The sequence below is a fragment of the Pyrus communis genome, chromosome 1 (assembly GCF_041283825.1).
Source record: "Pyrus communis isolate YQ-2024b chromosome 1, ASM4128382v1, whole genome shotgun sequence".
In the NCBI taxonomy this organism is placed as follows: Eukaryota; Viridiplantae; Streptophyta; class Magnoliopsida; order Rosales; family Rosaceae; genus Pyrus; species Pyrus communis.
In genome coordinates, this window is record NC_142565.1 from 11,927,180 (window position 1) to 11,942,894 (window position 15,715).

At 38.8% G+C, this 15,715-nt stretch overlaps 2 protein-coding genes across 2 annotated transcripts; one reads left to right on the top strand and one right to left on the bottom strand.

Moving 5' to 3' along the window:
* The first annotated feature begins 1,907 nt into the window (after positions 1-1,907).
* Positions 1,908-10,170, top strand: LOC148699168 (serine/threonine-protein kinase 12-like). The gene is made up of 12 exons (XM_088690737.1): positions 1,908-2,146; positions 7,459-7,468; positions 7,670-7,744; positions 7,923-8,003; positions 8,188-8,282; positions 8,492-8,612; positions 8,694-8,773; positions 8,895-8,957; positions 9,068-9,180; positions 9,267-9,352; positions 9,475-9,593; positions 9,986-10,170. The coding sequence occupies exons 1-10, from the start codon at positions 1,908-1,910 to the stop codon at positions 9,305-9,307; spliced, it is 918 nt and encodes a 305-aa protein (XP_088546863.1). The 3' UTR covers positions 9,308-9,352; positions 9,475-9,593; positions 9,986-10,170.
* Positions 10,171-10,631: 461 nt separating this feature from the next.
* On the bottom strand, positions 10,632-13,736 carry LOC137720670 (voltage-dependent chloride channel 1, chloroplastic). The gene is made up of 4 exons (XM_068459762.2): positions 12,873-13,736; positions 12,271-12,438; positions 11,792-11,998; positions 10,632-11,187 (listed from the first exon to the last, which is right to left on the bottom strand). The coding sequence occupies exons 1-4, from the start codon at positions 13,575-13,577 to the stop codon at positions 11,011-11,013; spliced, it is 1,257 nt and encodes a 418-aa protein (XP_068315863.2). The 5' UTR covers positions 13,578-13,736; the 3' UTR covers positions 10,632-11,010.
* Between the last annotated feature and the right edge of the window lie 1,979 nt (positions 13,737-15,715).

A 15,715-nucleotide genomic window follows, 5' to 3' on the forward strand; every position in this document is an offset into this window, starting at 1 on the left:
TTCCACTTTTCCAATAAAAAGACCCCTACTTTTCATTTTCTATTCAAACCTATAAGTTTCTCAGCTACCAAACAGACCTTACAGAGTTTCAAAAAGTATCAATCTGATAACCACGATATTCATTATACCATAACCCTATAAATTTTACAAAACCCAACACGTTAAGAGGACCGTACCAAAATTTGAAGCTCCGGACGTCCCTGGTCCCGACCCATCCAAAAATACGGGCCGCTGGACGGCGAGAATGGAGGCGACGGTGTTCTTGAGCTGATCTGGTAAAGTTGCTCTGTACTCGAGAACCTTCTTCGCCATTTCATCCACTTGGCGCTCCAGCTCCTCATCTTCCGGGTCGGGTCCGCTTTCGTTCAGCGCCATGCCTCAAATCTAGGAGGTGGTGAGCGAGCGAGTGAGGAGAGTGAGACTCTCTGCGCGAATCAGGTTGGGGTTTCGCTTTGGAGGGTAATTGTTTTAATCTCAATGTCAGGGGCTTTCGGAATTTGAAATTCATTTGGGCTAATTTTTGTCACTAGATCGATATTTTTACGAGAGCAATTTCGGTTAAGCTACACAATAGAAAATCTAATTTGGTATCGAATTTGTTATCTATGAGTTTCGAATCTAATACTTCTTACTTACTTTCAAGTAAAGAGAAATACTACCAGATTATAGTACTAACTGACTCTTTTGGGCTAATTATACATTACAGTTCTTTTAAGTACAATGATATATTTTACACTGAGGGGATGAAAGAGTTCGACTAAGCCATAAAATGGACAACCTAATTTAGTATCGAATTCCCCTCTACAAAATTCAAACTTAAGACCTCTCATTTATTACATCTTTTATTTTATGTTTCGGGTGTTTTTTAAATTGAGTCATGAAATTTTAATTTTTTCACACTGCTTTTTGAGATTTTAAAATGGTATTAATTTATTTTTTGTCTTTCAAATTATTTGATTATTCATTAAATTATTAAATTACTTAATTCATTATCGATGTCTTTATAGTCATTAGTACTATGATTTAGTGAGGTATTTCTCTTTACTTATAAGTAAAATGTCTTAGGTTTGATTCTAGCTAAAAGCAAGTTTGAAATACATTATTGCTAGCTCATTATGAGACTAAACTCATTCGTCCCTTTAGTGTAGATAATATCGTTTTTTTTTCCAAAAGAAAAAAAAAGGTACTTGATTTGACATGTAGTTTACATTTGTACCAAATTGACTAAAAACTTATTAATTTAGTAGAGAATTAGATGTTCAAGTAGATAAAATGTGTAAATTAATACAATTGCAAAATCAACAAAGAAAAGTACACTATTTTCCTATTCAACTTTCTCAGTAACCAAACAAGAAGTCGACAAAATCCTAACTTTAACTGAACGCCTACTCGTTCTAAAACCCCAGAAACAGACAATTGACAGACCTTGGAGACTCCGAAACATCGCAAGTGTTCACATATATTTCGAACGTACTAATTAATCAGCTGCATTATCCCTAATCCAACTCTTAATTCCCTTAAAACAAAAAATAAAAATCACACTTCTCTATTTTTTTTTCCTTTTTTCTGATTGCTTTCAGAGTTTTTCTTATTTCATCTCATGGAAGATTGCTTGTCATCAACTAAGGTGATCCTGATTCTCATCTTTTCAAATCGCTAGTCTGACAGCATTTTTATTCCAATTTATTGTCTAAAAAAATTTCGTTTTAGTCTCATTCATTTTCCAAGGAAACAAATAGAGGGTCGGATTAAAATCTAAAATCCAACTAAAAATTCACATCTTTCTGATGGGAACTTGTGATTTTTTTTTTTTTTTGGTGACACAAATTTTTGTTTTTTTGGTGCATGGATTTTAATTTCCTAACAATTGTAAGAAATATGTTGAAAACATTACTTGCTGCTGCATCATGCAGAAGTCTCAAAACATTGTTGGATTTGAAGGTCCATACCGGATGCTATATTGTTCGGGCAAGGGTGACAAAGCAGGAGTGGTGCGCGAGCTAGAGAAAGGGGTGGAGCCGAATTTAGCTGACTATAATAAGAGAACAGCTCTTCACTTGGCATCCTGTGAAGGCCACACTGAGATTGTTCTTCTGCTTCTTCAGAAAGGTGCTGATGTGAACTCCACAGATCGTTGGGGCTGTTGGTATTCAAAAGAGTTTACTAACTTAATACCAAAATATGTGGGTGATAAGTTTACAAACTCTATCACACCTCTCACTTTCACTCTCAATAAAATTGGACAAAGAAATAGAGAAAGGAGGGAAGCAACAAGCTTTGGTAAAACACTTGGACTTTGATATATGAAAGAAGTAGCAAGCTTGGTGATAATAAACACTTTGAAATATTAGAAGAGTTTACAACTCTTAAAGCTTACAAGCTGAAAATGAGAATGGAAATGGGATTTGGATGATATGATTTAAGCTTAGCAAGATGGCCTATTTATACAAAACAGAAATTAATAGACAATGCAACAACACTTGCAATGAATGATGGTGTTCCACATCTTTACACCCTTTCAAACACATGCATCAACTTTGGATAGTTGGCACACACATGTCTTGCATCATTCCAGGTTGTAATCACAACCTTTCGGCTTGCACACAGCAGCTCACATCTCTGCTGTCTTTCAACACACTTTCAGCTAGCACATGGAGGAAACTTTAGTCTTTGTAGTTGTAGCATGAGTGGATACAACCTGTAAAGAAACTAACAGCCATTAGCAACCTTTTACAACCTGTTTTGAGTTGAATTTCCAACACGCCCCCTCAAATCAAAACGCCTTCATGCCTAGCATTTCACGCAATAACCTGAATGGTTCAACTGGCAGTGGCTTAGTGAAGATGTCAGCCACTTGTTCCTTTGTGTGACAATAGACAAGCTCAATTGTCTTTTGTTTCACATGATCCCTTAGAAAATGGAACCTAGTATCAATGTGCTTGCTCCTTCCATGTTGAACTGGATTCTTTGCAAGTTTGATTGCAGATATATTATCCACATGAATCAAGGTCGATTCTTCTTGTGAATGACACACTGATTTCAACAGATTCCTTAACCATATTGCCTCACACACGGTTGAGGCTACAGCTACATACTCGGCTTCACACGATGACAAAGCAACAATTGATTGCTTCTTTGAAGTCCATGAGAAAGTTGTTGATCCTAGAAAAAACACATAGCCAGTTGTGCTTTTCCTTTCATCTTGGTCACCTCCCCAATCACTATCTGAATAACCAAATAATTTTGCATCTTCACCAAAATTATAAAATAGACCATAGTTTAGAGTACCTCTTATGTACCTCAAAATTCTCTTGGCGGCCAGCCAATGAGACTCCCTTGGTGTTTCCATGTATCGACTCATGAGTCTAACACCATAAACTATATCAGGTCTTGTGATTGTAAGGTACCTTAGGCTTCCAACCAAGCTTTTGTACACGGTTGAGTTTACAAACTCACCTTCTCCTTCCTTGGACAGCTTCAATCCAGTTGCAACTGGAGTGTTGACAATATTGCACTTGTCCATATTGAATTTCTCCAATATATCTCTCATGTACTTTTGTTGAGAGATGTAGATACCGTCACTTCCTTGCTTCACTTCTATGCCAAGAAAGTATGACATTAATCCATTGTCAGTCATCTCGAATTCACTAAACATGGATTGCTTGAACTCACAGAACATTGCTTCATTGTTTCCTGTAAACAACAAGTCATCTACATAGAGACAAATAATTAAGAACTCCCCTTTTTCACCGTTCTTCATGTAAACTGAATGCTCGTATGGACATTTCTGAAATCCATTTTGGTGAAGGTAGTTATCAATCCTTGAGTTCCAAGCTCGTGGTGCTTGCTTGAGGCCATACAAAGCCTTCTTCAAACGATACACCTTTTCTTCTTCTCCTTGTACTTGGAAGCGTTCCGGTTGTTCCACGTACACTTCTTCCTCAAGAACTCCATTAAGGAAGGCTGACTTGACATCTAATTGATAAATTTTCCATTTATGCTGAGCGGCAAGAGAGATTAGTAATCTTACCGTGTCAAGTCTTGCAACTGGAGCATAGACTTCATCATAGTCCACTCCATACTTCTGTTTGTAGCCCTTTGCTACAAGCCTTGATTTGTACCGATCTACACTCCCATCTGCAGTGCGTTTGATCTTGTACACCCACTTAACTCCAATAGCCTTCTGATTTGGTGGAAGCTTTGTCAACTCCCAAGTGTCATTCTTCTCGATGGCATGAATCTCTTCTTCCATGGCTTTCTTCCAACAATTTTCTTCCACAGCTTCATTGAATGAGAGAGGCTCATGGTCTGCATAGAAGCAGAAAAAATTGGTTTCTTCTTCTTCTTGTCCATAAATCTCTGTGAGAGTCCTTAACCTCACTGGAGTTGAGGAGATGCTTTCCTCACTAGATGTAGGACCACTCCTTGCAATTCTGTGCACTGGAGTTGTTGTGATTGTTTGAGCAGGTTGTTGCTCAATAGGTGGTACAACTTCTGGTTCTTCAAAATCAGTGGAGACGATCTTCTCTTTACTGACTTCTTTGTTGTTCCACTTCCATGTCTCTTCCTCACTGAAGATGACATCTCTACTAACCACTAGTTTGCCAGTTAGTGGGTTGTAGAGCTTGTATGCCTTGGACTCTTCACTATAGCCCACAAACACACACTTCTCACCTCTATCATCAAGTTTCCTCCTCTTGGCTTCTGGAACTTGAGCATATGCAACACACCCAAAAATTCTTAGGTGTGTAACATTCGGCTTGTATCCACTCCAAGCCTCTTGTGGTGTCATCCTCTTGACACTCTTTGTTGGACATCGATTCAACAAATAAATCGAACAAGCTACAGCTTCTGCCCATAACTCTTTTGGCAAATTCTTCTCCTTAAGCATGGACCTTGTCATGTCAAGGATGGTTTGATTCTTTCTTTCGGCTATCCCATTTTGCTGTGGGGTATAGGCAGCAGTAAGTTGATGCCTAATTCCTTGCTCCTTGCAGTATGCTTGGAAAGCATTGGAGGTGTACTCTCCACCTCTATCTGATCTCACAGCCACAAGCTTGTGGTTACTTTCAGCCTCTGTGAGTGCCTTGAACTCCTTGAAAATTTTTAGGGCAGCTGACTTCTCCTTGAGAAAATAGACCCAAATCTTTCTACTGAAATCATCAATGAAGGTAATAAAATACCTATTACCTCCATAAGACATGGGATCCAATGGACCACATATATCTGTGTGCACCAACTGCAGTGGTGCCTTTGCTCTCCATGTATCACCAACAGGGAATGATAGTCGTGCTTGCTTGCCAAGCACACAACCTTCACATACTTGGCGTGTGGCTTCAATCTAGGGTAAACCACGAACCATTCCTCCACTTGACAACAACTTTAGGCCATTGAAATGAAGATGGCCAAATCGAAGATGCCATTTCCATGACTGATCTTCCATCACACCGATGTTGCAACTCCCAATCTTTGTGTTCAACTTCAACGGGAACATTCGGTTCTTTGACATTTGAACACGTGCAATAAGTCTTCTCCTTGCATTCCTGAGAGTGAGAAACATATTCTCCATATGTATAATGTACCCTTTCTGGAGCAGTTGACCAATGCTCAGAATGTTGCTCTTCATACCTGGTATGTAGTAGGTATCGGAGATGTATTCTTCTCTACCATCCTTCTGGATGATCTTGATCTTCCCTTTGCCTTCAACTGGCAACTTTGAGGAGTCACCAAGACTTACAGATCCATAGGCCCCATCTTTGAGTTCGGCAAAAAACTCCTTCTTTCCACACATGTGATTGCTTGCACCAGAGTCCAAATACCAAACATCTTGTTGGCTACTGGAATCATGGTGTGCTAGCAAGACTGTAAGTTCTTCATCAGTATTTCCACTTGATTCTGCCATGTTGACATGCTCACCATTTTTATGTGAACATTCATTGGCATAATGTCCATATTGCTTGCAATTGTGACATTAGATATGCGCCTTTCCTCGAGTAGATCTCCACTCTTGAGACTGACCTCGATTTTGTGCATAGCCTCGACCTCTTCCTCGAGCTCGTCCTCGGCTACGGTTAGATGAACTCCCACGACGTGAGTTCCACTGCCCACGACCTCCATTTGGTTTGTCAATATTCAACTTTGACTCCAAAGCTTGCTCTAGCGTTGTGGGGTTTGCATTCTTCTGAATGCGTTGCTCGTGAACTAGGAGGGATCCTAGTAGCTCCTCTGCGCTCATCACCTCCAAATCCTTGGATTCCTCAATGGCAGTCACCACATGCTCAAACTTAGATGTGAGTGACCGGAGTATCTTCTCCACAACTCATACTTCATCGAGTCTCTCGCCATTTCTCCTCATCTGATTTACTATCACAATGAGCCTTGAGTGATAGTCGAAGATGCTCTCCCCTTCATTCATGTGAGCAGTTTCAAAATCTGCTCGAAGTGACTGTAACCTCACTTTCTTGACTCGATCTACTCCTTTGTAGATTGTACTGAGTGTATCCCATACTTGCTTGCTCGTTGTTGCTTCTGCAACCTTCTCGAACGTTGAATCTTCCAAACCCTGGTATAGAAGATACATCGCCTTTTGGTCCTTCTTTCGTAAGTCCTTGAGAGTGTTCCTTTGATCCGCAGTATATATGGCTTCTTGCTCGGCAGTGGGTACAACATACCCACTACTGACAACTTCCCATAGCTCCTGTGATCCAAACAATGCTTTGAATTGGATGCACCATCTTTCATAATTTTCTTTCTTCAATGTGGGAACTTGGAGTTGCACTAAATTGGACGCCATAGCTACTGCACTTGCCAGAATGGTATTCTGGCTCTGATACCAATTGTTGGTATTCAAAAGAGTTTACTAACTCAATACCAAAATATGTGGGTGATAAGTTTACAAACTCTATCACACCTCTCACTTTCACTCTCAATAAAATTGGACAAAGAAATAGAGAAAGGAGGGAAGCAACAAGCTTTGGTAAAACACTTGGACTTTGATATATGAAAGAAGTAGCAAGCTTGGTGATAACAAACACTTTGAAATATTAGAAGAGTTTACAACTCTTAAAGCTTACAAGCTGAAAATGAGAATGGAAATGGGATTTGGATGATACGATTTAAGCTTAGCAAGATGGCCTATTTATACAAAACAGAAATTAATAGACAATGCAACAACACTTGCAATGAATGATGGTGTTCCACATCTTTACACCCTTTCAAACACATGCATCAACTTTGGATAGTTGGCACACACATGTCTTGCATCATTCCAGGTTGTAATCACAACCTTTCGGCTTGCACACAGCAGCTCACATCTCTGCTGTCTTTCAACACACTTTCAGCTAGCACATGGAGGAAACTTTAGTCTTTGTAGTTGTAGCATGAGTGGATACAACCTGTAAAGAAACTAACAGCCATTAGCAACCTTTTACAGCCTGTTTTGAGTTGAATTTCCAACAGGGGCCGCACTGTAAGTTCAACCGTGTTTTTTTCCATTGATGGGCGAATTTTTCGATTTGGCTCACAAGAAGTACCAAAGCATTTTCTATGACATAGGGTTACATAAATTATAAACATACACAAATATATTGATTGTCACAATTTGTTTAGTTAGAAATATGATCAAAATAAATGGTTTGAGGTATTTGCTGAAATAAATGATATTTTGCAGCCACTGTCAGACGCTCGTAACCTCAGTCAAGAGGCAATTTGCAAAATTTTGGAGGCTAAGGGTGGCATAGATCCGGTACTTAACTTTCCTAATACACTTGTGTTGTCTTGACAGATGACCAACATCTTTGTTTTCTATGTAGCCTGCAATCTGCATTTCTTTTGAAATGATTAATAATTTATATATAGGTGTTCTTACATATTGTTTGAATGTATGAACTTATTGGAAAATGTAATTTTTTTATAAGTTAAAGGTAGGGCTTGATTCCCAGCTTCCATGCTATGAAGCTAATCACACTGAGGTGAACATGGATGAAGCAGCACTTATCGGAGAGGTAAATTTCGTTAATTCATCTTCTTTTGGCAAATAATCAACATGAATTGACCTCAGCGCATTTTCTTTTCTAACTTTGTCCAATAGGGATATATATGTGAAATATCTAACCTCTGGACCTACACATTCTTGGTTTTATATCCCGCTTGCGATACTGCATTTACTTAAAGTACATAGCCCTGCAGGGATCATATGTTGAGATTTATTTAGTGAGGTGGCGCGGTACAGAAGTTGCTGCTAAAACAATCCGTTCCTCCATTGCTTCCGATCCGAAAGTGAAGTGAGTTTCTCTATCTGCATATCTTTGATCTGATGGTTTGTCATCATCTTGTAGATGCCAGAATAAATGGATCATATCAGTTAAAGTAAAAATGTCAGCCATAAGATTATAACATGTACAAATTCGATATAAAGCTGCGGAGAGTTGTAAATTTAATTCTGTATCTTTATTTTCGATTCAGGGAAGTTGAACTAAACTTCTAAATGCAGGAATTTCTTTATGAAGGAACTCGCTTTGTGGAAAAATCTTCGCCACCCTAATATTGTACAATTCCTTGGTGTTCTAAAGCACCCTGACCGCTTGATCTTCCTTACTGAGTATCTTTGCAATGTCAGTTATCTTATCCAACATTTAACTTTTTTTCCTTCGAAATTCATGTTCATGTTTCTTACACCAATGTGAATGCAACAGGGAAGTTTGCATGATATATTAAAAAGAAAAGGAAGGCTTGATCTGCAAACCGTACTTTCTTTTGCTCTAGATATCGCTAGGTACGCATTTACACTACAGCTATGTGGATCTGTAATATAATTTACCATCTTGTACTGTGTTCATGGGTGAACCTTGTTGATTATACAATGCATACTTACAATGAGTAACCTTGCATTACAGAGGTATGAATTATCTTCATCAGCTTAAACCGCACCCTATAATTCATCGGGGTTTGACACCAAGGTACAGCTCAAAAAAATTGTTTACATATTTTGTAAGTCAAAATACACGACTTTCTGCTTAGCAAAGCGCTACGGATTTTGTTCTGCTAATGTTTCTTCTTTGTTCTGTAGAAATGTTTTACAAGATGGAGCTGGGCGACTCAAGGTCACAGATTTTGGCTTAAGCAAAATTGCACAGGAAAATGATGTATCGGGTTATAAGATGACTGGACGAACAAGTTCATGTAAGAGATGCATTTCACTCAAAATCAAGTATATATCCCTTAAAATTTTGATGCTTTCTCTGATTTGATCTTGTGATATTTGCTAGATCGTTATATGGCACCTGAGGTTTATCGTCGAGAATCATAGGGAACGAGTATTGATATCTTTTCGTTCGCTCTAATAGTCCATGAGGTGAGCTTTAGAAACTTAAGGCTCAAGTAATCTTCATTATAAACATGAAAGTTATTTCTGGAATATCGAAGTTGCCCCTACAGAATGTCATACATAACAATGGCTTTCGCATATATATATAGATGTTTCTCGGAGGACCACCTAGTCTGGCAGAGGATCCGGAAAAAATTGCAGACAAGCACGCATACGAGGATTCTCGACCACCTCTCTACTCTTATCTGCACCCCGAACCGATCAGGACGTGAGTGTTCTTGGACTACTTTAAATATCTCACCGTATCAGATGCTACATATATCACAAGCATTATTCAAAAAACAAAGAACTTCTAATAGTTTCTGGTGCTAAGAAATTGCAGTTAAAATATATTGTCTGCATGTACATATTGTTCGCTTAAAGAACTCATCGCTCTCGAATTTGTTTCTAAACTTGCATCTAAAACTAAACTCAGTTCCCTAATGCAAGAGTTTAGAAGCTAAACATAGTCTTTTGGAGGTTAGTTTGATATTATTATGTTTCCCTTTAAAAAAACCATTGTTTCTGCTATCTGTGAGGATAATCAACTGTGAAATAAAATAGTCAAGCGTTTTAGTTGCATGATTACAAATTAAATCTTCTCTGCTTTGCGTAATGTAGGCTTCTTAAAGCATGCTGGCACCAGAATCCAGATTGCCGGCCAACGTTCGAAGAGATTATTTTGCAGCTGGAGGAAATTCAAGCTGCCTTTCAGGACAAGATGAAAATGGGAAACTGTAGTGGTGCTTGTGTCATCTCATAAATGGAATTTATGGAAGTCAAATATGTCGAGAAAGTTTACTCTTCTTTTGTGGGTGTGTGTATATGTATGTGGCATTTTATATATAAACTTGTTTACAAGATTAACAACTACCAATTTATTACTACTTTTACCATCTATTTGTACCATCTCTTTAATAGAAATAGGACCTGCATACGTTGGCAGACCCTATCTCTATTAGAGAGATGATATGAATGATGGTACAAATAGATGATGAGTGTAGCAGTACTGTTTTAGTTATTGGAACCAGGTTCCTTACCTTTTGAAACTCTTGCAGATAGTAGTGAATGTGTTATTATCACGCTAGTCTCACACACTAGAGGTCCCCGGTTCGAACCTGGGCTCAGACATTCCAATTATTCATTTTTATTTGGACATCCTATATTCCAATTGTTCTTTTTCTCCCCCTCCTATATTTTCAACCGATGGTAGAGGGAATATCGATATAAATTGAAAATTTAGGAGTGCTCAGAACGAGATTGAAAGTTTAAGGGCAAAGTGAAACAAACCTTATAATTCAGGGGTTATTGCCACGTTTACCCCAAAGAGGAAAACTCATTTAGGAACGTGGTTTAAGAAGTTATTTCTTTCTTTCAAAAAACCAGAAGAGCCAAAGTATTACAAGATGATACATACATATGTGAAACATAATCTTCCGTTGAAACAAACATGACATAACTAATAAGGTTCCCTGGTTCTCATAATTTCTATATTTACAAATCTCAACCCCGAGGCTCAATTGTAATGCATCGTACAGATGATGGAAATTGCAGGAAACTTGTCGGTCTGCAGACTCGTGGAGTTATGTTTGGGTGCCTGTATAATGTTTGTGAAGATTATTGTAGCCGACTTTCTCATCCAAGGGTCAAGGTCTAGGCTGGCCATTTTGAAACTGCGGCTCTGACTGGATCTTTCCTTTTGCAGCAAGCCGTGCATGGATTGCTCTTTCATTTGCAAGGGCCTCCTGTATATTGTTCCGAACTGAGTTGCAAAGATCATCAAGGGCTAGCATCGGAAATGGTTCCTCAATAAGAACACCCACCTGCAGAATTTGGAAAATGAACACAAGTGGCATCAGTATTAAATTTAGTTGGAAAATGGAATTGAAATTTACGGTAGTATAAGTAGTCAAGCAGAGGTAACACATCACAGAGTAGCAGATGCGGTTCTTCCAAATCTTCTGCCACTTTCGAGAATCCAGTTTATTAATTTTCGGGGGTATGAAAGACTACAGGACTAAATATTACATTAGAATTCCACAATTTGCTTCAAAGTTGGCTCCCATGTAAAAGCCGATGTTCTAGAATGAAACATACACGAATGAAGTTCTGATTAATAGTTTAATACTGAAAGTGCGATCCAGGATGTGTCTTTCTATGGTCTAATACAAGATTAAAAGACTCAGGCCAACGGAACTTTCAAGTTAAAAATCAGAATCCTTCTGCATCTTTCCTAATTTCATACTTACTAAACTAGATCTAACTTAAAAGTTTCATCAAAACCAATGTCGAACACCATTGCGCTCCCATTCTGTTTATACCAAGAATGACTTTCTTAACCGTATTAAAGAAACAAATATGACATATGCAGCAATAAAATGGGAAAATAGTATAAATGTTGGAAAGCAGTCAGAGAAAGGAACATACTTCTTCAATGCAGAACAAAGAAGCGGCACTGATGAAAGTAGCAGGAACCACAATCCAGTGGCAATCATCCCATAGTATGATAGGGAGAGTGAGATTCCATAGGACTAGAAACCTTGAGGTCAAGCGCGTATATGACAGAGGGATGGGAGTACCGATTAGCTGTTCACATACGCCAATTCCTTCATGGAAACAAGAGATCTTTGATTGCTGCATAATGATAAGGTAAGATACTGATTTAGTTTCTTCGTCGATAGGCCATGAATGTAGCTCCACAAAACTATTTCTAACGGAAAGTTGCAGATTGTTTACGAATGAAAATAATACTGTTTTACAGCTGCCAACTGTTTACAGTAAATTTATTCAAGAAACTATGTCAAGTAAATTTGATTGAACTTATGCACCAGAAGGATCATGAGAGGAAAAAAACATATCAAGTAGTAATCTGAGACTCTTGTTAATCAAGGAAGGGAAGGGATTACCAACATATTTCTCTGTGATTCCTCCAACTTTAGCAATTGGAGGCTCCGGGAGATGAACTGAATAATGCAGCCAGGTCGATGTTTTGAGTTCAAAACAACTAGCAGATCATCTACTTCAAGCAAATCTTGGAGGTCTCGTCCAATGTCTGAGCCATAAATGACATGACACTGCACTTCAAAGTTAACATATATCATATGATTCCGTTACCAATAACAATCTGATCAAATTACAGTTTCAAGAACAAAAAAAAAAAGAAAAGAAACAGCATCGTGTTTTCCTTCAGCTTGGAAAAATAAACAAAACAAAGGTAAGGCTATAACTCATGTTTACTGAGCATTTCTTTACCAATTACACATTCACATCGGGCCTTCAAATAATGTAATGGTTTCCGAAGTTCTAAAACATTGATCAATGTACTAATTGGAAAACACCTTCAAAGTTAGTACACTGGTTCTCTATTTCGGAAACCCAAGGACTCAATCATCTAGATATTTAGTTACATGATTTCGTTGAAATCTATATCTTCAAAACACAAAGCACGAGATTACTTTCAATAATCAATTTCTGACAAAAGTACATTTCAAACCCAAATGCCACAAACCTTCAGCGCAACAGGAAAGGCCATAATATACTGCAAGAGTGCCTTCTTGAGCTGTGCATCACCCGAATTCTCAACACTAGAAATGATCTGCCTCGCGAAATCATTAGTCCCTGCAATCACCTCAGTCCAAGCCTTCCTCCCTTCTTCAAATCTTGAATACGAAGCCTCTGTCCTGAACACCAGCAACAGCGCCAATGCCGGCGCTGTGAGCTGGTACGGCAAAGATGAGGACCTCAATAACGGGAAAAACCCCGGAAGCAAATCCAACGCAACTGCTGTATTATAGCTAGCAATCACCACAGCCACCAAAGTAAAAACAATCACCGGGGGTATCAAAGACAAGATGACTCTGGACGAAAGGCTGGAAAGCAAGTGGCGGAGGTGGCGGTAGGAGCTTCTGTGCTGCATCCATTTCTCATGGTCATAAAGTGTTCTGCGCTGTCTCATTCCACGCTCTTGCGTGCGGTCTGCCCAGTCAGGTATGATCCGTAACACATTGATTAGGGTTTCAATTGGAGAGGAAGACGGTGGTGCTGACGGGTTTGGAGTCGGGGATTGTGAGCAGAGGAGCTTGAAGTTTAGGGTTTTTGGTTTGGAGGGAAAGTTTGGAAATTGTAATGGTGAGAAAGTGTTGGAGGCGGAGAAGTTGGAAGAAAGTGAGATTTTGGGGGAGGATTTGATGGGGTTTGGGGATTGCGTCAGCATTGGAGGAGCTAGGGTTTAGAGGGAGAGGGAAGAAGGAAGGGGCATGTTAGGGTTTCACGGAGTGGGAGTGGTAGTTGGAGAGGGAGGAAAGGAGTGAATGGGTTGGTAAAACAACGGTTATGTGTGAAGGAGGTTTTTACACATGTTCATACGTTAGTTGGACTGAAAATGTGATGCTTTTAGAGCTGAAGTGGGGACGCTGGTGGGACCCAACAAGAGTGACAGGCTCATCTGCACCGTCTATTGGGAGGATGGGGTCCCATGCTGGATGACTAGGCTAAATTTTGTGTGACTCTGAAGGGTGCTCACTCAACTTCTCTGGAGGGAGCAATATATACATATAGGCCCTTTAATGAAAATGTTTAGTCGTGGAATTCACTACATATCGAATTTTAACGATCTAAACTATTTATTTTGTAAGACTTGATTCATAGATCATCCTTGCAAAAAAAATCAGTTCAATCCGAAACCATTTGTCTATTTAATCATCACGATGAAATTTAAGTGTTTTCTTATAACAAAATGTTCGTTAATTTCTTTGAACTCAATTAAATGTCTCAAAATATTTCCAATTTAACTAATATTTTGTAAGAATGATTTCTGAAATGCAACTAAAAAAAAAAAAAGTTCGCGTGGGCCCATCAAGACATGCAAAGCCTTTACCTGTATTCAGTGGATATATGTCATACATAATACCGATCATCTTAATTAAGCCTATAGGTTGCCCCTTCCCACTGAGTTCAGGCCGGAGTTTTGAGTAAAACTTTCCCCTTCCAAAAATAACCCCATATAAACTTAGCAAAACGGTAAAATTATCAGACCGCCGAAATTTCTATACATAGTTAACCGCGTATTACACTAAGTATGTTCCTTTGCACCAGTAGCGCCAAGCATCTCGATTTTGCTTTCCTGAGGTTGACTCTTTGATCCGAACATGAAGTCTTTCAAAGAACTTTCTGCAGACTCAATAGCTTTCTTAATCTGCCATCACAAACTGGTGCAATTAGACCTCAAAACAGTTATTATACAGTCAATGACAACTACTAATTACTATGACGAAATAACGAGGTATCTGAGTAGTTCATAACAGTCTAGACGGCATGGTACGTTACTAAAGTTGGGTAAAAGTTCTCTCTGCAAATGCCTTCCATGATGTGCAAAACATGATCAAGTTTGTATGCATATAAACATTAAACAGTTTTGGCAACCCTGAAAGCCTACAGGTTACTCACGATCTTTATCAAATATTCTGGCTGTTACTTCAAACTTTAGCCTCTTATTGATCTCCCCACAACCTCCCATCCTTCTGTGAATAAATCATTCACATTATATCGCGCCACTTTTGCTAAGAAGCAGTGACTATTTTCATGACACCACCAGTTTCTATCTCCAGAAAATTGGCCACTTATCCGTTTTAGCATCGAATAGTTCTTCTAATTGAAAACAAGTCATTCCTAACTGATAAATGCTGATACTCTACATTCACGGGGGAACAAAAAGTGCTTGATATTCTACGAGACAAAGCAATTCAAGAGCATTCCCAAATCACATTTTCTCCAGCTTTTTACAATACCAACTTCGTCATGAATAATTAAATCTAAATACCAAAACATTTGTAATTAGACAGCGGTAACTACACAAGCAGAAAACTACCCGAATTCTCACTCACGCTATCATTTTGTTAATGAAAAAAATCGATGCAAAGCGAAAACAAAATATACCCAATTAGTCCAATTACACAACCCACATTCATTCTCCAACTAGCAAGTTAGCAACTGTGAGTTATTATTTAAGTTGGGAGGGTTAAATGGGTCTATCTGTTCGATTTGGAGGTCGGATCCCCTCCCAGTGATCTAAACTATCTCCCATCCATATCCGAAGAGTGATCCTATCAGCAACAGCAAATCCATCAACCCGAAATCGAAAGCTCCCCAAAATTTGTGAACTAAAATTGCACATCCGAGAAATTAAGTTGGAACCCAAAGATTAAAATTTCATTTTCTTCCTACCCTTTTCACAACAAGATCAAAGTTTGATTTTGCGGGAAGAAAAAGGAACTTACAGGGTCGAGAGCGTTGGGCTCGGAGCCGTAACCAGCAGTCAAGAGAAAATAGGAAGCAGTGACAGTGGCCACCATG

Coding starts and splice junctions, on each gene's coding strand:
- LOC148699168 (XM_088690737.1), top strand. CDS start 1,908: ATGCAGAAGTCTCAAAACATTGTTGGATTTGAAGGTCCATACCGGATG. Junction 8,774..8,894: donor TTTGCTCTAGATATCGCTAG/GTACGCATTTAC, acceptor CTTGCATTACAG/AGGTATGAATTATCTTCATC. Junction 9,181..9,266: donor GACTGGACGAACAAGTTCAT/GTAAGAGATGCA, acceptor GATATTTGCTAG/ATCGTTATATGGCACCTGAG.
- LOC137720670 (XM_068459762.2), bottom strand. CDS start 13,577: ATGCTGACGCAATCCCCAAACCCCATCAAATCCTCCCCCAAAATCTCA. Junction 12,439..12,872: donor CCTTTCCTGTTGCGCTGAAG/GTTTGTGGCATT, acceptor TTTGAAGTGCAG/TGTCATGTCATTTATGGCTC. Junction 11,999..12,270: donor AATCACAGAGAAATATGTTG/GTAATCCCTTCC, acceptor ATCATTATGCAG/CAATCAAAGATCTCTTGTTT.